Genomic DNA, 24,644 nt, shown 5'->3' with positions numbered 1-24,644 from the left:
AAAAAAATTCTTTTGAAATCACATTTATAACAGAACAAATTGGGTAGAGAAGGGCCACAAGCAGTGACCCACCAGCACCTGGGGAGAAACTCAGCCAAAGCATGAAGGTCTGAGTCAGCAGCACTGGCCAAGAAGATGAGCGGCGTGGTAGACAGACTGGTGATATCCAGGAGGCTGAACAAATAAGTAAATATTTTGAGGATAAAGGAGTCAGATTTCCCACTATTAGAAAAGAGAAGGAAGGAACAGATATGAAAAGGTGGAAGGCTAGAATCGACCATTTGACACTGGATTGTAACTGAATTCAGTGTAAACTCATGGTTTCTACAAAAGATAAACAAACGTAGGTATACGTAGGTATAAACACAAGTGTGTGTCCCTGTATATTTCCTTGCTCTGTCCACGGAGTGGGCCCAGAAGCAGTGACATCTCTTATATTCAGCTGCTATCAAGTGCAGACACTGAGACACAAGTCCAGGCCTTCTAACAAGACACAGACAGAACTAGAATTTGAACTTGCCTCCCATCTCAAATCCAGGCTCTTCCTCCCTAAATACACTGCTTTCAGTGATGAGGTATAATCCCAATCAACTCTGCTCAAAGCTGTGATCACCTGGTCTGGCATGCAGATATGCAGTCTTATTCTGTAACTTTCTTCTGACATTTCTGTTTAATTTACTCAGTTCAGTTCAGTCACTCAGTCATGTCCAACTATTTGTGACCCCATGGACTGCAGGCTTCCCTGTCCATCACTAATTCCTGGAGTTTGCTCAAACTCATGTCCGTCACATCAGTGATGCTATCCAACCATCTCATCCTCTGTCATCCCCTTCTCCTCCTGCCTTCAGTCTTTCCCAGCATCAGGGTCTTTTCAAATGAGTCAGTTCTTCACATCAGGTGGCCAAAGTATTAGAGTTTCAGCTATAGCATCAGTCCTTCCAATGAATATTCAGGACTGTTTACCTTTAGGATTGACTGGTTGGATCTTCCTGCAGTCCAAGGGACTCTCAAGAGTCTTCTCCAACACCACAGTTCAAAAGCATCAATTCTTCGGCACTTAACTTTCTTCCTAGTCCAACTCTCACATCCATACGTGACTACTGGAAAATTTGTAGCTTGACTAGATGGACCTTTGTTGACAAAGTAATGTCTCTGCTTTTTAATATGCTATCTAGGTTGGTCACAGCTTTTCTTCCATGGAGCAAGCGCCTTTTAATTTTATGGCTGCAGTCACCATCTGCAGTGATTTTGGAGCCCAACTGTTTCCACTGTTTCCCCATCTATTTGCCATGAAGTGATGGGACCGGATGCCATGATCTTAGTTTTCTGAATGTTGAGTTTTAAGCCAACTTTTTCACTCTCCTCTTTCACTTTCACTGAGAGTCTCTCTAGTTCCTCTTTGCTTTCTGCCATAAGAGTGGTGTCATATGCATATCTGAGGTTATTGATATTTCTTCCAGCAATCTTGATTCCAGCTTGTACTTCATCCAGTCTGGCATTTGACATGATGTACTCTGCATACAAGTTAAATAAGCAGGGTGACAATATACAGCCTGTACGTACCCCTTTCCCAAATTGGAACCAGTCTGTTGTTCCATGTCTGGTTCTAACTGTTGCTTCTTGACCTGCATACAGATTTCTCAGAAGGCAGGTAAGGTGGTCTGGTATTCCCATCTCTTGAATTTTCCACAGTTCATTGTGATCCACACAGTCAAAGGTTTTGGAGTAGTCAATAAAGCAGAAGTAGATGTTTTTCTGGAACTCTCTTACTTTTTCTATGATCCAATGGATATTGGCAATTTGATCCCTGGTTCCTCTACCTTTTCTAAATCCAGCTTGAACATCTGGAAGTTCATGGTTCATGTACTGTTGAAGCCTGGCTTGGAGAATTTTGAGCATTACTTTGCTAGCGTGTAAGATGAGTGCAATTGTGAAGTAGTTTGAACATTCTTTGGCATTGCCTTTCTTAGGGATTGAAATGAAACTGACCATTTTCAGTCCTATGGCTACTGCTGAGTTTCCTAGATTTGCTGGCATATTGAGTGCAGCACTTTCATAGCATCACCTTTTAGGATATGAAAGAGCTCAACTGGAATTCCATCACCTCCACTAGCTTTGTTTGTAGTGATGCTTCTTAAGGCCCACTTGACTTCACATTCCAGGATGTCTGGCTCTAGGTGAGTGATCACACCATCATGGTTATCTGGGTCATGAAGATCTTTTTTATATATTTCTTCTGTGTATTCTTGCCACCTCTTCTTAATATCTTCTGCTTCTGTTAGGTCCATACCATTTCTGTCCTTAATTGTACCCATCTTTGTATGACATGTTCCCTTGGTATCTCTAATTTTCCTGAAGAGATCACTAGTCTTTCCCATTCTATTGCTTTCCTCTATTTCTTTGCATTGATCGCTGAGGAAGGCTTTCTTATCGCTCCTTGCTATTCTTTGGAACTCTGCATTCAGACGGGTATAGTTTTCCTTTTCTCCTTTGCCTTTAGCTTCTCTTCTTTTCTCAGATATTTGTAAGGCCTCCTCTGACAACCATTTTGTCTTTTTACATTTCTTTTTCTTGGGAGTGGTCTTGATCACTGCCTCCTATACAATGTCACGAACCTCTGTCCATGGTTCTTCAGGCACTCTTATCAGATCTAATCCCTTGAATCTATTTGTCACTTCCACTATATAACTGTAAGGGATTTGATTTAGGTTATACTTGAATGGTCTAGTGGTTTTCCCTACTTTCTTCAATTTAAGTCTGAATTTTGCAGTAAGGAGTTCATGATCTGAGCCACAGTCAACTCCGGCTCTTGTTTTTGCGGACTGTATAGAGCTTCTCCAGTGTCTTAAAATACCCCTCATGCCGTCAAGTATCCTATAGAATGAGAAAGGGACAAACAGATGTTCTTGCCACTTTCATCAGAGAGGACGCACTGGTCCCCTAGTGGCCAGGTTGGGAGAGGACGCCCAGGGTCCCAGCTCCAGAACTGATGGAGATGATGTAAAGATGGGGGGAAGGTAAAGTGAAAGACTTTGAGGGCAGGAAGCTGAGATCTCTGCTACTGTCTCATCAGAAAACTCCCCCAAATCACCTCTGAATCTAAGCTGTGCCCTGAGAAGATTCCCAACCAGGTTAAGTCAAATCAAATAAAAACATTACTGATTCCTTTTAGATACAAAATCTGTACAAAAACAGAAAGTAGACACAGTCCCTAGCCTTAAAATGCTCATCATCTTTGGCATTTGGGAAAACATGTAAACAGCTCATAACAATACAACACACTGTGCTGTCCCTGCAGAGAAAGAAAATGCAAACGGAGGTGAGAAGAGGGCAGAGTCTTTCAGTTGCAGCTGAGCTAGGACCTGAAAAATTATCAGGATTTTTCCACGGAGAACAGAAAGGAAAAGGCATTCTGCACAGAGGTAATAGTCTGCCCACAAGCACAGAGGGATGAGAACACAGTGCATGCCCAGGGAGCAGCGAATACCCTGGTGAGGCAGGAAAAATGTTTGGGAAGTATGAGCTTATATTACAAATGCTTTCAATGTGAAGCAGACTCTCTGGCCTGTGTCCAATGGTCCCTTCTCCTTCTCTGAGAGAACTCTCCCCAGCTCAACCCCTGGGCTTCAGGGGGCTAACCTTACGCCCGCAGCAGGGGGAAGCCGTGAGGACTAAATCAGATCAGGGACTTCCCTGGTGGTCCAGTGCCTAAGACTCCACACCCCAATGCAGGGGGCCTGGGTTCGATCCCTGGTCAGGGAACTAGATCCCACATGCTGCAACCAAAGATTCCACATGCTATAACTAAGACCAGGTACAGCCAAATAAACAAATAAATATTTTTTTAAAAAGAGAGAGAGAAAGTGGCAATCAGAGCATCCCAACAACTTGTAGCACACTCCCACTGTGGCTCACTCCTCAGTCTTCTTTCCCTGCTTCCTACCACCCTCAAAAATCCCTCCTTTGTTCTGAGCTAGAGGAGAGTAGAGGTTTCCTAACAGCTTTCTCCTAGAGCCAACCCTCAGTTAACTGGATCACAAAGTCAGATAGCCAGAGAGGAAGAGAAGGAGGAGGTGGAGACGTGGTACTACATATGGAGAGAGAAAGGCCCACGAAGAGAGTGTAGAGGGAGAGAGACAGGAGGTCCTAGAGGCTAACTTCCCAACAAAAGGCTGACCAGCAGACCAGTAGGCAGCACCCTTCCTATCTACTCTTCATGTGCTCATGGAGAGACTTCCCTAAGGGAACACTTCCGGCCCCTCTCTCTACGTCCTCAGCCGCTCCTGCTTTCCTTTGGGGAGTGGCTGGGCAGGCAGGCATGGTCTTCGTGGCTTCTCTCTCTGGGCTGTGCCTGCCTGCAGAGGGCCCCTCCTCCAGGTGCTCAGTGGCACCAGGAATTTAGCAGGACTGCCTGCAGCTGCGCCTGTGCCTGGTGGGTAAATCCAAGCTGGTATTCAGAACTTGGAGGCTCACTACTGCTACCCGTTATTTCCAAACACCTAACTCATGTCTTTCAATCTAACCATTTTGATTTCTACCTACCTGACTTGCATCTGTCTTTCAATGGGTTCTGAACTCTGGCACCAAAGAGGGGTACTTTTACTGGGCCTACAAAAATCCCCAAAAATTAAGAGACCTACCAACAGAGAGTTAAGACAGAGAGACCAAGAAACAGCAAAAAGAAAAATGCCATTTACCCATTTTGTGCATGCCTGTATCTCCGTTTCCAGACAAAGAATGAATACAGGACTCAGAAGAAATAAGGGCCTTACCTGTCACTGTGCTGGGTTCCTTTGCTGTCAGAAACAGTGGGAGAGTCTGCCCAGGACACAGTCGCCGTCCAGATGATGCCAAACCAGTTCCCCACTGGAACACAGTGCCGCTAGCTTCCCAGCGGCGTAGGAGAGAAAAAGAGAAAATGTTTACCTGGATGAAGACTAGATGGCGCTTTCAACCTCATGCCATAAGAGATTCCCCATTCATGCTTAGTTAGCATACGTATTATGAAAAAGCTTACTGCCTCAAGCAATCCTATGGCTGGTCCTAGGGACTACCACCAAGCCAATCACAAATCCAATCTTCAGGGCAATCTAAGACCATCAGTGGAAATCCCAACATAGTAAAACTCCTTCCAGAAAGTTCTCCTTTGACTCCCCTGGAGTCAAATTTGACTCCTCCAGAATCAAATTACTGGAATGATATCTTTTTCATGATTAACCCGAAAAGACAACCCAGACTCCAGACCAAGCAGGAAACAACCTTGAACCCTACCACGTCCATGCCTCACATTCACTGGATGAGAAACTGAAGCCTGAAGAGGGCATGTGATTTGTCCAAGGTCATACAGGAAGCAGGGAGCAGAGAAAACACCAGGACTCAACTCTCTCCTGCACCTAACATAGCGCCTTTTCTACTACACCAAGATGAATTCTGAGATTCCTAATTGTCAAATAAATACATATTTATGACTGCAAGATAGCTTCTTAACAGCCACCATTTCCACACGTGGAATGGTCTTTTGTTTCCATATTCACTGGATCTAATTCATATACTAATGTTCTGAAACTCATACCAATGTGTAGATGAAATATCATATATTTGGCCTACAGTCAGATGTGTGTAACTAGGCTCCATCACCCAACAGCAACATTAAGATACTGCTCCTCCAGAAGTGTCTTATACCCAGTGGTCCTCTAGGCTGAAAACAGGCAAGCTTGCTGTGTGAAATGTAACTGGTCATGACTGAGCACAAAGTGAACAAAACACAGTGTTAAAATAAAATGAAACTTACCAACTCTTCAACAAATTATGAGAGAAAAAACAGAAAGGAAAAGGTACATAAAGAAGCTGGAGATGTCCAATAAAGGACTAATACTTAAAATATACAGTGACCTCCTAAAACTCAACAACAACAAAAATAAAACCTGATTCAAAAATGAGCAAAGGACTTCAATAGACTTTTCTCCAAAGAAAATACACAAATGGCCATAAGCACATGAAAAGATGATCAACATTACTAACCATTAGCAAAAGGAAATCAAAACTACCCTGAAATTGTCACTTTACACTCATTGGGATGGCATTGGGATTGCTACTACAACAAGGGTTGGCAAGGATGTGAAGAAATTTGGAAACCTTCTGCACTACTGGTGGTCATGTAAGTTGGTACAGCCGCTGTGGAAAACAGTATGGCAATTCCCCCCAAAACTAAAAATAGAATTCCTGTATGATCCAGCAATAATACTTCTGGGTAAATATCCAAAAGAATTGAAAGCAAGATCTCAAAGTGATATCTGTACACACACGTTCATGGCCGTATTATTCACAATAGCTAAAGTACGGACACAACCCAAGAGTCCATCAATAGATAAGTGGACAAGCAGAAGGTGGTATATACATATAGGAGAATACCATTAGGTCTTAAAACAAAAGGAAATCCTGACATTTGCTATAACATGGACAGACTCTGAGGATATTATATTGAGTGAAATAAGCCACAAAAAGACAGAGACTCTATGATTCCACTTACATGAGGTACCTGAATGAGTGGTCAAAATCACGGAGACAGAAAGAATGGTGGGTGCCAGGGACTGGGAGAAGGGGAAGTGAGGATCTACTGTTTAATGGATATAGGGTTTCAGTTTTGCAAGATGAAAAAAAGTTCCACAATGGACTGCGGTAATAGTTGCACAATAATGTGAATGTACTTAATCCCACTCAATTGTACACTTAAAAATGATTATGATGATAAAACTATGTTATGTGTATTTTATCACAATAAAAAACTAAAAGGAATAGGGACTTCCCTGGTAGTTCAATGGCTAAGACACCATGCTCCCAATGCAGGGGGCCCGGGTTTGATCCCCGGTCAGGGAACTAGATCCCACATGCTACAACTAAAGATCCTCATTGAAGATCCTGCATGCCACAGCTGAGGCCTGGCACAACCAAAATAAATAAACAAAGATTTTCAAAAAGGAATAAATAAATTTTAAAAGAGAAAGAGAGAGACATGAAATACATATTAACTAAGTGCAATGATAGATCTAATTTGGATCCTGATTCAAACAAAACCATAAAAAGCATTTTTGAAACAATCAGGGAAATTTAAATACTGATTGGATGCTTAATGAAATTACAGAATTACTGATAATTTTTTGCAGATACGATGGTGGTATTTTTTGGAGGGGGTGGTAATGTTTTCAGAAAAAGTCCTTATTTTTTGAGATGCAGGTAGAAATATTTACTGAAAAAAGTGGGGGAAGAAGAGGACTTAAAATTAAACACGTAACTGTGTTTCTATGTAACTTGACAAAAATGTACTCATGAGACTAGCGGTCACAGAATCTTGGTAGGCAAGGGGCAAGGAAACCGATGACAGGCAATTCTCTGGCTGGCCCTGCTAATTTCTAAGGGAATCGGCTTATAAAAGTATAATCACTACCATACAACTCAGTCATCACACTCCTGGGCATTTATCCCAGAGAAATGAAAATTTATGTTCACATAAAGACTTGTCCACAAATGTTTATAGCTTTATTCTTAATAGCTAAAAACCGGAAATAGCCAAATGTGCTTCAATGGGTGACTGGTTAAACAAACTGTGGTTGTTATAGACTGAATTGTATCCCCCGTAAATTCATATATTGAAGTTCTAAACTCCGGAGAAGGCAATGGCACCCCACTCCAGTACTCTTGCCTGGAAAATCCCATGGACAGAGGGGCCTGGTAGGCTGCAGTCCATGGGGTCGCTAGAGTCGGACACGACTGAGCAACTTCACTTTCACTTTTCACTTTCATGCATTGGAGAAGGAAATGGCAACCCACTCCAGTGTTCTTGCCTGGAGAATCCCAGGGACGGGGGAGCCTGGTGGGCTGCCATCTATGGGGTCGCACAGAGTCGGACACAACTGAAGCGACTTAGCAGCAGCAGCAGCGGCAGTCCTAAACTCCAACGTAACTGTATTTGGAGATAGGGCCTATAGGACGTGATGAAAGTTAAATGGGCCGTAAGAGTGAGGCTTCTGAAAGAAACGGTGTCCTTTTAAAAAGAGAAAGATTCACCAGAGGTCTCTGTGTCTCTCCACACACGTGTACAGAGGAAAAACCACGTGAGGAGAGAACAAGGAGGTAGCGTCCGCAAGCCAGGGAGAGAAATGTCGCTAGAGACCAAGCCTCGTCTTCATCTTGGACTTCAGCCTCCTTAACTGTGAGAAAACAGTAATAAACTCCTGTTGTTTAAGCCACCCACTCTGTGATATTTTGTTATGGCCACCCTAGCAAGCTAATAGAGTTTAACTAACAGAGTATAACTAATACAGCTATACTATGGAATACTGAAGCCCCCCTGTGGCTCAGACAGTAGAGTCTGCCTGCAACGCAGGAGACCCGGGTTTGATCCATGGATTGGGAAGATCCCCTGGAGAAGGAAATGGCAAACCACTCTAGTAATCTTGCCTGGAAAATCCCATGGATGGAGGAGCCTGGCAGGTACAGTACAGTCCATGGGGTCACAAAGAGTCGGACACGACTGAGCAACTTCACTTTCACTTTTTCATGGAATACTACTTAGCAATAACAAGGAACAAATTATTGATACTCCCAGCTTGGATGAATCTCCATGGAATCATAAGCTGAGCAAAAATGCCAACCCCAAATGGCTGTATACTGTATGATACCATTCTATAACATTCTTACAATGACATTATTATGGGGGAACAGAAGAGCTAAGAAGGGGGTGAGGGTAGGTAGAAAGTGGGTAAAGCTATAAAAGAGCAATAAGGGGGATCCTTGAGAAGGTACTGTTCTGTATCTTGACTGTGTCAAGACACCCCAGTTGAGCTATTACACTATAGTTTCACAAGATGTTATCACTGGGAGAAACTGGCAAAGAGTGCATGTGATCTATCTCACTTCTTACAACTGCATGTGAATCAGTATGCCTATCAAAATAAAAACCTTAATTTTTCAAAAAACTATAATCGACCCTAAGCCCCAGGTGACCACCATGTAGCACCAGACTCTTAATCACCTCTACTCCTCTCCTGGTTCCAAGACTGGACTCACCAGTGCTTGGGCCTCGGCTGCCAGAGCCCGTTCAGGCTGTCCTGCAGCCCAGAGGAGTGGAGCAGAAAGCAGAAAAATGAGCAAGAGAGAGAAAAAAGGGTCATGCCTCCTCCACTTTCCACCTCTGACCTCACACACTCTGTCAGCCCTACACCCATCACCCTCTTACAGCACAGGAGACAAGCTCACTTGAAGCTTTTAAATTAATCAACATTAAAATCCACTAGAAAAGCAATGCAGCTCATGACAAAGAATATGGGTCTTGGAATCCAGCCTAGACTCTGATCCCAGCTCACCTTTTATTCCCCAACTCCCTGTGTCACAGCTCTCTGGACCTCAGTTTCTTCATATGTAAGACAAACACACAATTATGTATAAAATAAAATAAGCAATAAGGATATATTGTACAAGGAACATGGTCAATATTTTCTAACGACCATAAATGGAATGTAATCTTTAAAAACTGTGAATCACTATGTTGCATACCTAACACTTATATAATATTATAAATCAACTATACCTCAATTTTAAAAACACTTAACTCACATTACTGCATGGCCATGAAGATTAATGAGCTACTAATTAAACCAAGGGAGCTTCCCTGGTGGCTTAGCAGTAAAGAATCCACCTGCCAATGCAGGAGACGCAAGAGATATAGGTTCCATCCCGAGGTCGGGAAGATCCCCTGGAGAAGGAAATGGCTCCAGAAATGGCTCCCACTCCAGAATTCTTGCCTGGGTAAACCCATGGACAGAGGAGCCTGGCAGGGCTTCGGTCCATGGGGTCTCAAAAAAGTCGGATACAACTTAGCGACTGAACACCACCAAACAACTAAACCAAGAGAACCTAGCACCAAGCCTAGAACACAATGAAAACCTGGACCACCTCATTTCCTTCCTCCCTACCTGCTGAAGGCTTTCCCACATGACTTCTGCTTACATCCCCTCCTTTTAATCAGACTGGAGCACAACAGACACTCTGAATTACTCCTTAAAGTTTATTTCTTCCAAAGCTCCATGTCTCCTTATTACATGCCCATTAAGAAAATAATAGCAAAATGATCACCTGTTGCAGCTAAAGCATGCCTCAGTCCAGCAGCAATACTAACAACCTTCTCTCTCAGGAGCTGTCAAAACAAAGAAAAGGATGGTGATCTCAGAACTATCCATCTACAAAGTGTTATGTAATTTATGCCCAAATACAACGCAGCATGGTCCTCATTATGTGTCTCATTAGTGCGGCGCTCCCAATTCCCAACACTTCCATTCACAAATGCCTCTATATGTATCCCTAAAAGGCAAAATATTTTTCAAATACCATATCACAATGCCACTCAGGGCTAGGAGGCATCTGCAAGGTCATCCAGTCTGGGGTTGGCAAAAGTTTTCCATAAAGGGCTAGATAGTGAAAATTTTAGACTCTGTCACATCACTATACTCTGCCATTGTAACATAAAAACATCCATAAATATATGAATAGGTGTGGTTATGTTCCAATAAATCTTTATTTACCAAGGGCTCTAGTTTGCTGATCTCTGATCTAGTCCAATCCGCACTCAATGCTTGAAACCCTTTGACAACACCCCACCAAGGGTCATCTAACCCCTGCCCAAATACTTTCTTCCAGTAACATGGGCTCACCAGGTGCCTGCCCACGTTTGCACGGTTCCATCTGTCTCCCTAGGTGGAACCAAAGCTAACTGGCTATTGCTTCTCACAAGGCTTTCCAAACATTTGAAGTCAGTTGTCACGTCCTCTCTAAGACATCTTGCAGTGGCTTTAAAAATAGGTCCTCCGGGGGTGGGTGTGGGAGGCTCAAGACAGAGGGGATATATGTATACATAGAGCTGATTCATTTTGTTGTACAAAGGAAAACTAACACAACATTGCAAAGCCATTATACTTCAAAAAATAAAATTTAAAAACAGGTCCTCAAATTTTAGACTCCTCCCTTCAAGATAGGCAGCTTAATTTCCCTCACTTTCACTGTAGGCTGGTCTTAGTGACTTGCTTCTAGTGAATGGGATAAGGAAGTGTTGAGTGACTCAGAGACTAGACAATAAAAGGCATTGAAGCCTCTTGCTTGACCAAAGGTGGTGAAGTTTTCTTTCTCTCTCATCACTTTTCAGTTCAGTTCAGTTCAGTCGCTCAGTCGTGTCCGACTCTTTGCAACCCCATGAACCGCAGCACACCAGGCCTCCCTGTCCATCATCAACATCTGGAGTCCACCCAAACCCATGTCCATTGAGTCGGTGATACCATCCAACCATCTCATCCTCTGTCATCCCCTTCTCCTCCTGCTCTCAATCTTTCCCAGCATCAGGGTCTTTTCAAATGAGTCAGCTCTTCACATCAGGTGGCCAAAGTATTAGAGTTTCAGCTTCAACATCAGTCCTTCCAATGAATACCCAGGACTGATCTTTAGGATGGACTGGCTGGATCTCCTTGTAGTCCAAGGGACTCTCAAGAGTCTTCTCCAACACCACAGTTCAAAAGCATCAATTCTTCAGCGCTCGGCTTTCTTCACAGTCCAACTCTCACATCCATACATGACCACTGGAAAAACCATAGCCTTGACTAGACGGACCTTTGTTGGCAAAGTAATGTCTCTGCTTTTCAATATGCTATCTAGGTTGGTCATAACTTTCCTTGCAAGGAGTAAGCATCTTTTAATTTCATGGCTGCAACCACCATCTGCAGTGATTTTGGAGCCCAGAAAAATAAAGTCAGCCACTGTTTCATCACTTTTGGGGGAAGCCATATCACATCTGAACAGTCCTACAAAAAGGGCCATATGGCAAGGAACTAGTCTCCTGCCCATGAGAAAGTGGAAGGAGGAACCACCAGCCCAGTCAAGCCTCTAGCAGACCTCCAGCATGCCTGACATCTTGACTGCAGCCTCATGAGACCAGCTAAGCTGTTCCTAGATTCCTCACCCTCCAAACTGAGAGACAATAAATGCTTGCTGTTGTAAGCTAATAAAATTTCAGGCAATGTTTATTACACAGCTATACATAACAGATACATATCTTTTCTTTAGGCCAAACATCCCCAATTCCATCAGCTATCATCGAGTTTCAAATTCCCTCCCTCTCTTGTTTTCTCTCCTCTATGCTCTGGTTACTCAGTCTCTCTCTTTTAAGGGACTGTATATGCACAATCACAGCCCCTGTGGGGCTTTACCATATTTGCTTATTGAGGTCCACAGTGTCTTTCTAAAGGAGGCCTGGCGTGCCACGGTCCATGGAATCACAAAGAGTCAGACACGACTTGGTGACTGAACAACAACAGTGTCTTTCTAAACTTTAGAGTCCTCAAAGGCAGGGTCTGAGTCTTATTCACCTCAGTGCCCAGAGCTGAAGAAACAAACCCACACCACGACACAACATCGCTGACGTAGTGTGACCAGCACAAAGGACAGAGCTCTGGCCTCTCTTCTTCTGTAGACTATACTTCTATTAATTCAGCCCACAATCACATTAGCTTCAGGGAAGATCCAATCTTACTGTTCACACAATTTGAAAACACTACCTTTAAATTTTTTTATTTTACTTTTTTTTCTTTTCAAAGGTAAATAAAGGGCTTTACTTATGGATTCAATCTCTTCAAAACAACTTATCTCCAATCCTTCCTCTCCACCTCACTGCTGCTGCTTTAGCTTGGGGCAGGATCATCTCTCATGTGGGTTATTAGCAAGAGCTTTCTTGCTGAGGAATCTTCCTTCACTCCATGCCCCCACACTTCCCCATGTGGCTCCTCTCTAACTCACTGTTCTTACCATTTGTCAGATACTACCGGCCCGCTCCCCACTGTCACTTCTACCACTTTCTTATATTACAATCATACTAAGTTGCTTGCAGCATCTCTAAAACTCCTGTTTTAAGCCTGTTTTATCCTTCTGTTTTGGAGAAGGCGATGGCACCCCACTCCAGTACTCTTGCCTGGAAAATCCCATGGACGGAGGAGCCTGGTAGGCTGCAGTCCATGGGGTCGAGAAGAGTCGGACACGACTGAGCAACTTCACTTTCACTTTTCACTTTCATGCATTGGAGAAGGCAATGGCAAGCCACTCCAGTGTTATTGCCTGGATAACTCCAGCGACGGGGGAGCCTGGTGGGCTGCTGTCTATGGGGTTGCACAGAGTTGGACATGACTGAAGTGACTTAGCAGCAGCAGCATCCTTCTGTTTGCAATTGCTTCTTTTGTACCTACTCTGCACATCCTCCTATCCCAAGCCAGGTCAACTTATACTCAACTTTCAAGATTCAGCATAGGTCTGTTCTCACCCTACCTTCCCCTAGAAAGAGTTCAACCCTCCCTTTTAGGGGCTCCACAAGCATCTATCTAGTTCTAACATGGTAATTCATCTAGGTGTTTCTATATCAACATGTACTACTAAACTACAAGGTCCTCAAATGTTAGGATTTGGTCTTACTCACCTTTGTCTCTCCTGCCTAAATACAGCACCTTCACACAATCAGATCAGATCAGTCACTCAGTCGTGTCCAACTCTTTGCGACCCCATGAATCACAGCACGCCAGGCCTCCCTGTCCATCACCAACTCCCGGAGTTCACTCAGACTCACATCCATCGAGTCAGTGATGCCATCCAGCCATCTCATCCTCTGTCGTCCCCTTCTCCTCTTGCCCTCAATCCCTCCCAGCATCAGAGTCTTTTCCAATGAGTCAACTCTTCGCATGAGGTGGCCAAAGTACTGGACTTTCAGCTTTAGCATCATTCCTTCCAAAGAAATCCCAGGGCTGATCTCCTTCAGAATGGACTGGTTGGATCTCCTTGCAGTCCAAGGGACTCTCAAGAGTCTTCTCCAACACCACACTTCAAAAGCATCAATTCTTCGGCGCTCAGCCTTCTTCACGGTCCAACTCTCACATCCATACATGACCACAGGAAAAACCATAGCCTTTACTAGATGGACCTTTGTTGGCAAAGTAATGTCTCTACTTTTGAATATGCCATCTAGGTTGGTCATAACTTTCCTTCCAAGGAGTAAGCGTCTTTTAATTTCATGGCTGCAGTCACCATCTGCAGTGATTTTGGAGCCCAGAAAAATAAAGTCTGACACTGTTTCCACTGTTTCCCCATCTATTTCCCAGGAAGTGATGGGACCAGATGCCATGATCTTCGTTTTCTGAATGTTGAGCTTTAAGCCCACTTTTTCACTCTCCACTTTCACTTTCATCAAGAGGGTTTTTAGTTCCTCTTCACTTTCTGCCATAAGGGTGGTGTCATCTGTATATCTAAGGTTATTGATATTTCTCCCGGCAATCTTGATTCCAGCTTGTGTTTCTTCCAGTCCAGCATTTCTCATGATGTACTCTGCATATAAGTTAAATAAACAGGGTGACAATATACAGCCTTGACGTACTCCTTTTCCTATTTGGAACCAGTCTGTTGTTCCATGTCCAGTTCTAACTGTTGCTTCCTGACCTGCATACAGATTTCTCAAGAGGCAGATCAGGTGGTCTGGTATTCCCATCTCTTTCAGAATTTTCCACAGTTTACTGTGATCCACACAGTCAAAGGCTTTGGCATAGTCAATAAGCAGAAGTAGATGTTTTTCTGGAACTCTCTTGCTTTTTCCATGATCCAGCGATATTGCTATTAAATAAATGAATGAATTTCTCTTCCACTTCACTTTAGCACATTTCTCCCATTGTTCTATAAGATACACATGTCAAAATGTTTTTACCTTCTTATTTTATCATCCAACATATTTTAACCTTTGTTCCTCTGTCTTCTTTCATCATGTGACTCAAGCTAAATTAATTACAACTTTTACATAGGTTCTTAAAAACTCATCTATTTGCAACTATTACTCGAAGCTGTAACACTCCTTACAACAGGGACTACACGGTCTAGAATTCCATGTATACCATATGCTATACAGACTGAGTGTCTGTGTTTGTTGAAAAGTCATATGTTGAGACCTAATCCCCAACATGATAGTACTGGGAGGTACTTTGGAAGGCCTTTGGAAGGTGATTAGGTCATGAGAGCAGAGCCCTTATGGAGGAAAGTAATGCCCTTATAAAAGACAGTGCTTTTCCCCTTCTCACATTTAAGGACACAGCAAAAACACAGCTGTCTATGGACCAGAAAGTGAGCCCTCACCAAATACCAAATCTGCTGGCGCCTTGATTTTGGACTTCTCAGCCTCCAGAGCTGTGAAAAATAAATGTTTGCTGTTTAAGCCACCCACTGTATGATATTTTTGTTAGAATAGCCCAAAGGGATTAAAACACCATGGAAACCATGACCCCAAATAATATTCCCCCAATACCAGCCAATTAGAATTCATGTGATAGGCGCAGACCCAAGCTCTCCATCCAATGAAAACAGATCCCATTCTTAGTCACAGTTTAAGAAAATTAGGTATGAATGGGGCAGCTTAGGTGAAACTCATTTTAGATTCCAATATAATTTCTCTAAAAATTTGCTTCCATATCTTCAGAAAAATGTGTACATTTTAAGTACAATGCAGTGACAAGAGCTCTGAACTAAAACCAGGAGTCCTAATACCTGTGCCATCCAATACGGTAGCCTCTAACTACATGTGGCTGTTGAACACTTAAAAGGTGACTATACTGAACCGAGATATACTCTAAAGAAAATCTATACCACAAAAAAAGTCTTCATATAAGTTGAAGAATATAAAATGTCCATTAATAAAGTTTTACATTGATGATACATAAAATGAAATAATCATAGTTTGGATACATGAGACTAGTTTAAAAGTTATTAAAATTAATTTTGCCATGTCATACCATGACATGGATGAAACTTAAAAAAATCATATGCAATGAAAGAAACCACACACAAAAGGCTACATATTATATGATTCCATTTATATGAAATGCCCATAAGAATTGGTGCTTTCAAACTGTGCTGGCGAAGACTCCTGAGAGTCCCTTGGGCAGCAAGGAGATCAAACCAGTCAATCCTAAAGGAAATCAACCCTGAATATTTGCTGGAAGGACTGAGGCTGAAGCTCCAAGACTTTGGCCACCTGATCTGAAGAGCCAACTCATTGGAAAAGATTTTGATGCTGGAAAACATTGAGGGCAAGAGGAAAAGGGGGGCGACAGAGGATAAGATGGTTGGATGGCATCACTGTCTCAATGGACATGAGTTTGAGCAAACTCAGGGAGATAGTGAAAGAAGGAGAGAAGCCTGGCATGCTGCAGTTCATGGGGTCGCAAAGAGTCAGACGCGACTGAGCGACTGAACAAGAGCGACAAGGGCCTGTTAAGAGGTGAAAATGGGAGTTGGCGGCTATTGGGCGTGCGGTTTCTTTTGTGATAATAAAAATGGTCTAAAAGTAGATGACGGTGATGGCTGCACATCTCTGTGAATATACTAAAAACCACTGAAACATACATTATTTATTTACATTTTTATTTTTACTTTTTGGCCACACCACACAGCATGTGAGAGCTTAATTCCTCAACCAGGGATCGAACCTGCCCCCTCCTCCACCCCTCTGCATTGGAAGCATGGAGTATTAACCGCTGGACCACACCAGTGGTATTAACCACTGGACTGGGAAGTCCTGAAACACATTTTTTAAATGGTGCTACTAGAAAATTTTAAGCTACATATGTGGCTCACGTTACATTTCCACTGGGCAGAACTGACCTATGCCATCTGCCTCATATAGTGTCCTTAGGGAAGTCACTTCCAATCAGACCTGTTTCTAACACAGTTTCCACTATTATAACTTTTAGAATTTTAAGATGTCATTGATGTCATTATGGGATATATCAGTTTCATTCTTTTACTTCACAAAAAATTATAACATGTATGAGAGCTAGCAGAGGCTTTTCACTCACAGCATCCATCCCTCCAACCTAATTTTCCCAGGAGAACCTAAGTTTTTCAATATACATTCTGACTACCCCATGAGTTTTCAGGGACGCAGCCAGCCCTTCAGTCTGGTGAGGGGGATAAATGTGATACCTGGAGACCCTTTAACAGGACACAGGCAAGATCAGTATCAAGTGCCATCCTTACCTCGATGGCCTGGGGGATCACACATCTTCGAGGCCCATGAGGAACTCCCAGCTGGCCAAAGGAGTTGGATCCACATGACAGAACTTGACCATTTTCTGCAAAATACAAATACTTGAATTGCAGATCTAAGAAGTAAGATATCTAAGTCTAATGGGTAAATTCTGCAGGATGATAACAGCAAAAGGAATGAGAGGCACCCGTGCTTCAGCCCATTCAATCCATAGTTCCTGCTCTGTTTCCCTAGGAATAAGAAGACTGGGCACTGGGCTGAGCATTTCACACAGACTGCCCACTCCACACCTGATTAATGACAGGTTAACCATGAAGAACGCTTAGCCGTGTGCCTCGTGTTGAGATGCAGGATACTTATCTCCCACTTTTCACATTTCCGTGGAACAGAATTTCCATTATTTTAATATGTGCTATGCTTAGTCGCTCAGTTGTGTCCAACTCTTTGCAACCCCATGGACTATAGCCCACCAGGCTCCTCTGTCTGTGAGGATTCTCCAGGCTAGAATACTGGAGTGGGTTGCCATGCCCTCCTCCAGAGGATCTTCCCAACCCAGGGATCGAACCCAAGTCTCCCGCATTGCAGGTGGATTCTTTACTACCTGAGCCACCAGGGAAACCCAAGAATACTGGAGTGGATAGCCTATCGCTTCTCCAGGATCTTCCCGACCCAGGAATCGAAGGGGTCTCCTGCATTGCAGGCGGATTCTTTACCAGCTGAGCTACCAGGGAAGCCCCTACTTTAATACACTTCAAGTCTTTTCCCTGCCCTTCTCCATTTGCACTGCTTTCTGAAGAAGGAGGGATAACCTAGCCACTTGGTGAATCTGAGAGAAGAAACAGGACATGTATGGCTTAGCACCTTCCTCTCAGCACCCTGGGCTGACACACAGTAGGGTCTCCCCTGTTAAAGTTTAGGGGGCAGGCTTGGATTAGAGGAGTGTCAGCAGAACCTCTTGGTGTGACAGTCAGCCCCATCCTCCAACTTAGCTTGTATCAGTAAAAAGCTAATCGTTTGCTCTCCACCTGCCTGAATGTTCTGAGTCTGTCTCACAAGTGGTCCCGAATAGCAAAAAACAGTGGTATCTACTGACTCCCTACAGCTCTGACCCAGGCCCACACTCTAAGTATTTCATAAATGATAGCTATCGTTTGTGTGTGCTCAGTCGCTCAGTCCTGTCTGACTCTTTGTGGCCCCATGGACTGCAACATGCCAGGCTCCTCTGCCCATGTAATTCTCCAGGCAAGAATACTGGAGTAGGTTGCCATTTCCTCCTCCAGGGGATCTTCCCAACCCAGGGATCGAACTCAGCTCTCTTGCAACTCTGCACTGGCAGGCAGGTTCTTTACCACTAGCAACTGTTTAGATTCTAATAATTACCCTCCAGATTTTCCAGCCCAACCTCCTTTACTGTTAAAATTCTCCTTGCAAAATGCACCCCACAACTTGCCTTGACAACTAGAAAGAATATTTGTGTGTGTGTGTGTGTTAATATTTATTTGGCTGTACCGGATCTTAGCTGTGGCACGTGGGATCTTTAGCTGTGTCATGTGAACTCTTACTTGCAACACATGGGATCTGGTTCCCTGACCAGGGATTAAACCCAGACGCCCTGCATTGGGAGCATGGAGTCTTGGCTACTGCACTACTAGGGAAGTCCCTGGTGTGTATTTTTAAATACAAAGTGCGTTTCATTGAATCAGGGCCCGCAGCATCATGCTCTTCTCCCCAAAAGCCTTGGCAGTTACACAGATTTACCTAGAAGTGCACTCACCTGTGACTTAGCAGCAGTAGCACTCACCTGTAAGTATAATAGTAAAGTCCCAGCCACAGGCTACCTGCTGGATGGCACAGCCAAGAAGCGATTTGCAGGGGGTAAAATACAGGACCTCCTCTGTGTGACCCAGCCCCAGCTGCCCATCTTTGTTCAGGCCACACACAAAAAGGCTTCCTTCATCTGCAAAATACAAAGGTTTTGGTGGTAGTATGTGCAGGGGAAATTACAACCGCCAAAGTGAGCAAAAGGATTTCATAAATTATCTGGAGTCATGGACCCACTAACTTTTTTCCCACCCAAGTTAATAAGCCATGCATGTTAAGATGCTCTGGACCTAATGGCACAGGGCCAAGGGGTTACAACCTAATATCTAAATGGAAACTCCAAGTTCCACAGCAGTGGCCAATCAATCACCAAATTGAGCATCTACTATAACAATAAAAGCCAATATCTATTTGGAATATAAAATGTGCCAAGTACTCTTCTAAGGGCCTCGTGTGTGAAGCCAACTTATCTTTTATGCATAGGGCCAGGGTGCACAATACTCGTAGAGGCCCACAAAAATGTTTTAATTAAAATTTTTTAAATAAAAAATATATGTAATAAAAATATATAATACTAAATCTAGCCTGGATTATATTAATCTTTATATCTGTGCCACTGTAAGTATAATTTTAAATATTTTTTTATAGAGGGAGGCCAAAGTTTCAAGTACCCATGAAAGTCATAATGCAGTCCTGTTAACTTACGGATTCTCCTTATCCACCACCATTATCCTCATGTAACAGAGAAGCAACTGTGGCACAGAGAAATTAAGTAATTTGCCCAAGGCCACACAGCCAGTAATTAAAAGAACTGGGATTTAAACCCAGGAGGTTTGATTCCAGAGCTCAAGTTCTTAGTCAGGATGGAACATGCCCTCTTTGGCAATATTATAGCACTTGTAATCCTTACTAAGTACTACTCCAGCTACTGTGAGGGAAGATTAAGGAAAATACAAAGTTCTTGCTCTCAGGGAATATTCAACTTAACTGCAAGGACTTCTAATTCATAGGTGAAAGTTAAATATCAATATACAGCATAAAGTATAATATACATTGCAACTTGGCCACTATTTGTCTTGTAACTTGAAGCAGTTTTCCTCTCTGAGCCTCATGTGGGGAGGGGAGGGAGGGGAAGAAAGGGGTCTTGATCTCTGAAATCCTTTTGGCTCTGACAACCTAGGATTCTCTGATGGTAGCCTGATTTCATCACAAAAATGCTGTCCTCTGCAAAATACAAAAGGCTGAAAGACGGTAACATAACACCCTAGGGGGAAATGTCCAAATAAGAAAGTGAGAGGCTGTTCTGGAAGGAAGTTACCTGTGACAACAGCAGAGTGGCCCCCTCCTCCTGTGATCCTCTTGATACAACCAGATTTACAGAAGTCACTCAGTTGCTGGGCAGAAAGCACATCTTCCTTGTGGCCAAGGCCAAGTTGCCCATAGCTATTTGCACCCTAGGGATAAAACAAGCCAATCACGAAAAAGTATGGGAACTTCAATAACCTCAGCTGGTCGATGTGAATCTACCAGTCCCCACCTTTCTCACCCTGACACTCCTCTCTGAGCCTAGGACAGATAAGACGCCATAGGCTCCTTCTTACGAAGATGTTATACAACACCTACACTTGGACAGAGGCCCCAGAACACCTCAGTTTCCATGTGGGAGGAGCCATCAGCATCCACAGCTCATCCTGGGATACTCCTCAGCTTCCCCTTCCAACATCCCAGCCAATATGTGTTGCTTCGGGCAGACAGCGTAGGAGTTCCTTCTGATAAAAATCTAGGATAGCTAAAGTAAGATATAATCAGGAAAAATAGGAACAAAGTGGGCGGGGAAGAATGTAGTAGTACTAGTTCTTAACCCTTCTCCCCACAGCCTCACTGGGGAAACTAGCAATGAGCTTCTGGAATCAAAGTCAGCTGCAGATTTTGTGCCCGCAAACAGAGCGCATCACTGTTATTTCATACGCACAGTGAAAGAGGCTGGCAACGATCTCTAAGGACCTTTCCAAGTACACTGTTTTGGGACTGTAAGACTCACGCCATGAGATTCCTCTAAGGAAACATATTTCCCCTTGGTGGGCAATATGTGTGTCATCATTATTATATGATAAAGGTCCAGAATCCCTAACCTGAAACCTTTGCAGCCAGATGTATTTCAGTTTTGGAAGTTTACAGACTTCAGAAAAGCAATGTGGTATATAAATCATACATGCGGCTGCAAGGACTGGGAGCAGCACTCCATAAGTAAAACAGTATTATTTCTGCGGTGAATGGTACGAATACTCACAGTGGTCAAAGACTGTAAACAGCCTCATGTCAAGTCAGTATTGGCTTTTCAGAGTTTCCTGTATTCAAAATTGAAGATAAGGGATAATGGGTGGGCCTGCAGGGAAAATCTTATTAAGATTTTGAGAATCCTTATAATTTCTCCAACTACCTACTGCTGGTTGGTTCTTAAGTAGTAAAACTTTTAAAACGTGTTCATTTTGTAAGACACCTGAATGAAGAAAAGTGATTTAAACTCAAAAATGCATGCATGCATACAAACTCCTGTCCCGTGTGCTCTATTCCAGAGTCATCCTGGGCTGCAAGGACTCCCTGCTGGACGAGCAAGCCATGCAGGGACACAGGTCCCAGAAGTCCCAGAATTCCCTAGGGCAATATTAGCTACCAACTACTGAGTGCTTGCTTCTCTGTATGTTGGGCATTAATTCTCACAACAGAGGAGAGGGCATTATCGTTCTCAGTTCACAGATGAAGAAACTAAGGCTCAGAGAGGTTAAATAACTTTCCATGGTCACACAGCTGAGTAGACAAGTCAAATGCCCCGCTCCTTTCATTATAGCCTATTTTGCCTCTAAGAATAAAGAAAAAAGGCATATATGGTGAACCAGCCCAGAGCTTACCTAGCAGGAAGCTAACTGTATGACCCTTTCTAAAACAGCACCCCAATCCCTTTACGTCCTTTTTCTGCTTTATTTTTCTTCATGGCGCTCCCTGGCATTACATTGTATGTTTACTAGTTTACTGCCTACCTCTCCCACTAAAAAGTAAACTCCATGAGGGCAGGAACCTTGTTCTTTTCACTGCTGTTTCCCTTGCATCTGAAATGGTGCTGGTCCAAAGAAGGTGGGCATGTATTTTACAGGGAATGAACGTAAGACCCTATGAGTCTCTACCTAGGAAAGACTTGCACAATGTGAGGTGGAGAACAAGTGTACAGGATTTCTCTGTTAGCTGTAAGAGCTCCAAGGCCCCACGACCAGGGCTACAGGTTGCTGAACAGAAAGTAATACACCAACATTATGGGATTCAAATTTGGCACCAAATTTTTGTGATGCAGCAAGAGGCCCTACACCCATGATAGAGCAAAACAAAGGGAAATTTTAAAACAACCTATTACAGCTGTATTTGCCTCCCATCCTTATAAACAGTCCATACATCACACACACACACACACACACACATCTCTATAAAGGTAAATTCCCTTGTTATGAACTGATCTGTGTTCACTGAAAGTCATCTGTTGAAACCCTAATCTCAGTGCCTCAGAATGTGATTTGTATTTGGATTCAGGGCCTTTTAAAAGGCAACTAAGGTTCCATGAGATCATAAGGATGTGTCCCAAATCCAATATGACCGGTATCCTTATAAGAGGAAACACGTGAACACTCCCCACCCACAGAAAAAGCCGCATGAGGACACAGCAAACAGGAGGCCATCTCTAAGCCAAAGAGACAGGACCCAGACGAAACTAAACGTGCTGATATCTTGATCTTGGATTTCTACCCTCCAGACTGTGAGAAAATAAATTTCCATTGTTTAAGCCTCCCCATCTGTGTTATTTTGTATGTATTTGTATGTATTTGTATGGCAGCCTTAGCAAACTAATACATCCCTCCACACAGCTAATGCAGCAGGAAGAATACACCATCAAGACTCCAAGCACAGCAAGGAGGTTAGGTTCAACAGTATTTTTGCTTCAGTACTGACAAGGCCATATCTGAAAGGCCTTGTCAGTACTGTCTACACAGACCCCAGTCCCTGGCCTGGGACAAACAGCCATCCCAGGCACACAGCCAATCCCTAATTCCACACCCAGCTCAAGGGCCATCTCAAAGGCACATGGAGATTCAGACTACCTCAAGCCACGCCAGGCTCTCCATTCTGCCCATCAGAAGCAATCCCGCATTCAATAAATACTACCCAGTGCTGATAATTAGCTTTAAAAAAAATTAGTCAATACATACTGGTTTTAACAGCAATAAAGGTCTTATCCTCTCCCACCTCCTTCTCCACCATCCCCAAAGCAAGAGCTGCAAGTCTTTAATTCCTGTGCTTTCCCCAAAAGACCTGCACATAGTTCTGCACACAACAGGTACTCATTCATCCATTAGTCAACAAATGTGTACTGAGCACCTTACAATGTGCCAGGCATGAGCCCCGCACAGTACCCACCCTCCTGATGCCTACATTCTAGCGAAGGAGACTGATATTATTAACAACTCATACATTTCAATACAATTATGCCCTGTGAAGAACTACAAGACACTGTGTCTGCTTGTTCCCCTGCATCTGGCCGGATGCCTGCCACGCTCTCCTGTGCACAGGCTCTCCTCTTGCCCAACCACGATACATAAAGATGACCCCGTCTCTCAATGCTCTGGTCAAACCAACACCAGCGCAGTCTCCCACACTCCCAGTGCAGGCAGGTTCCAATCACAGCCGAATATCTGCAACTATGCAGGGTCTCGCCGCGTGCACGGTTCAACACGGCAGGCCTCACACCAAAAGGATGCTCCAACCAGGCGGGGGTGGAGCTGGGGAAAGGCCTCCATCCTCCTGGCAACGGGAGGGTGAGAAGCACAGGTGGCCCCACAGGGCGGTAGTCCCTGCACAGAGCCCGCCGCGCGGTCTTTCCCAGCGCTATCGAGGCCTGAAGTCTGTCGCGGACTCACACACTGTGTCCGGGTAGCAGGTTCTTTCCTCTGCGCCGCAGCTCCTCCGATCCGAAGCCCCTAAGTCACCCCACGAAGACCCTTCCCTCCCGATCCTCTTCTACCCAGACCCCAACCCAGGATCCTCCAACCCGGAGCGCCTCTCGGACCTCGACCACTGGGCCCCAGGGCCGCCCACGCCCAGGCCGGGGGCTTCCCAGGGTCTGCGCGACCCTCAGTCCCAGCTGCCTCGGCCCGGGGGCGGAGTCACGTACCCAAGCGAAGAGCGCGGCAGCTGTAGGGACGGCCTCCGAGGAGTGCGGTTCTGGCTCCATGCGGGCACTCTCAGCCCGCGCTTCCGGGGGGGCCGGCGCGGGGACGGGCCCTCCCGGAGAGAGGGCGGGGCGGGGGCGGGGCCGTCTCGGGCGGGGGGCGGGGCGGGGCGGGGGCGGAGCCCTCCTGGGCACGGGGGTGGGACCCGCCAGGGAGGGAGCGGGGCGGGACCGGCCGGGCAGGGGGTGGGGCGGGGCCCGCCGGGGGAGAGGCTTGCCGAAGCGGGGCAGGCCTGGGAAGGGATTGGTGAAGGGTGTGCGGCGCCCACGCCGGGGAAGGGTCTGCAGCTGGCTGTGGGCCGCCCCCTCTTGCAGCTGCTAACCTGGCGCCGGCGGGAGCGGGTTTGCAGCTCCCCCATCACCCCGCCCCGGCGCGCTAAGAGCGTCTCCGCCCCCTGTCTCCGGTCTCGCCCGGCAGCTTGGCGTCTCCTTCCCTCCCCTCGC

General features: G+C 44.6%; 1 protein-coding gene across 14 annotated transcripts in view; it reads right to left on the bottom strand.

The window, feature by feature from the left end:
- SERGEF (secretion regulating guanine nucleotide exchange factor) overlaps window positions 1-24,234 on the bottom strand; it is a 248,831-nt gene extending 224,597 nt beyond the window's left edge. For 10 of the 14 annotated variants that reach the window (XR_015142017.1, XR_015142018.1, XM_086339745.1 and 7 more), the window contains exons 1-6: window positions 24,144-24,234; window positions 20,247-20,382; window positions 18,909-19,064; window positions 17,098-17,192; window positions 10,132-10,192; window positions 4,773-4,886 (exon numbers count right to left, since the gene is read on the bottom strand). Coding sequence is in view for 12 of the 14 variants with exons in the window: in XM_086339745.1 (XP_086195871.1) it covers window positions 4,773-4,886; window positions 10,132-10,192; window positions 17,098-17,192; window positions 18,909-19,064; window positions 20,247-20,382; window positions 24,144-24,203 (622 nt within the window). In the remaining 2 variants the exon portion in view is untranslated. Of the gene's footprint in view, window positions 1-4,772; window positions 4,887-10,131; window positions 10,193-17,097; window positions 17,193-18,908; window positions 19,065-20,246; window positions 20,383-23,889 lie in introns of all 14 variants that reach the window. The other 4 variants (XM_086339748.1, XM_086339753.1, XM_086339747.1 and 1 more) reach the window with 2 other exon arrangements.
- Between the last annotated feature and the right edge of the window lie 410 nt (window positions 24,235-24,644).

The sequence above is a fragment of the Bos grunniens genome, chromosome 15 (assembly GCF_055505025.1).
Source record: "Bos grunniens cultivar Pamir isolate PY7600 chromosome 15, Bosgru_T2T1.0, whole genome shotgun sequence".
Taxonomy (NCBI): domain Eukaryota; kingdom Metazoa; phylum Chordata; class Mammalia; order Artiodactyla; family Bovidae; genus Bos; species Bos grunniens.
Note: the sequence above shows the minus strand (reverse complement) of the source record. Positions and strands in the feature narration are given on the sequence as shown.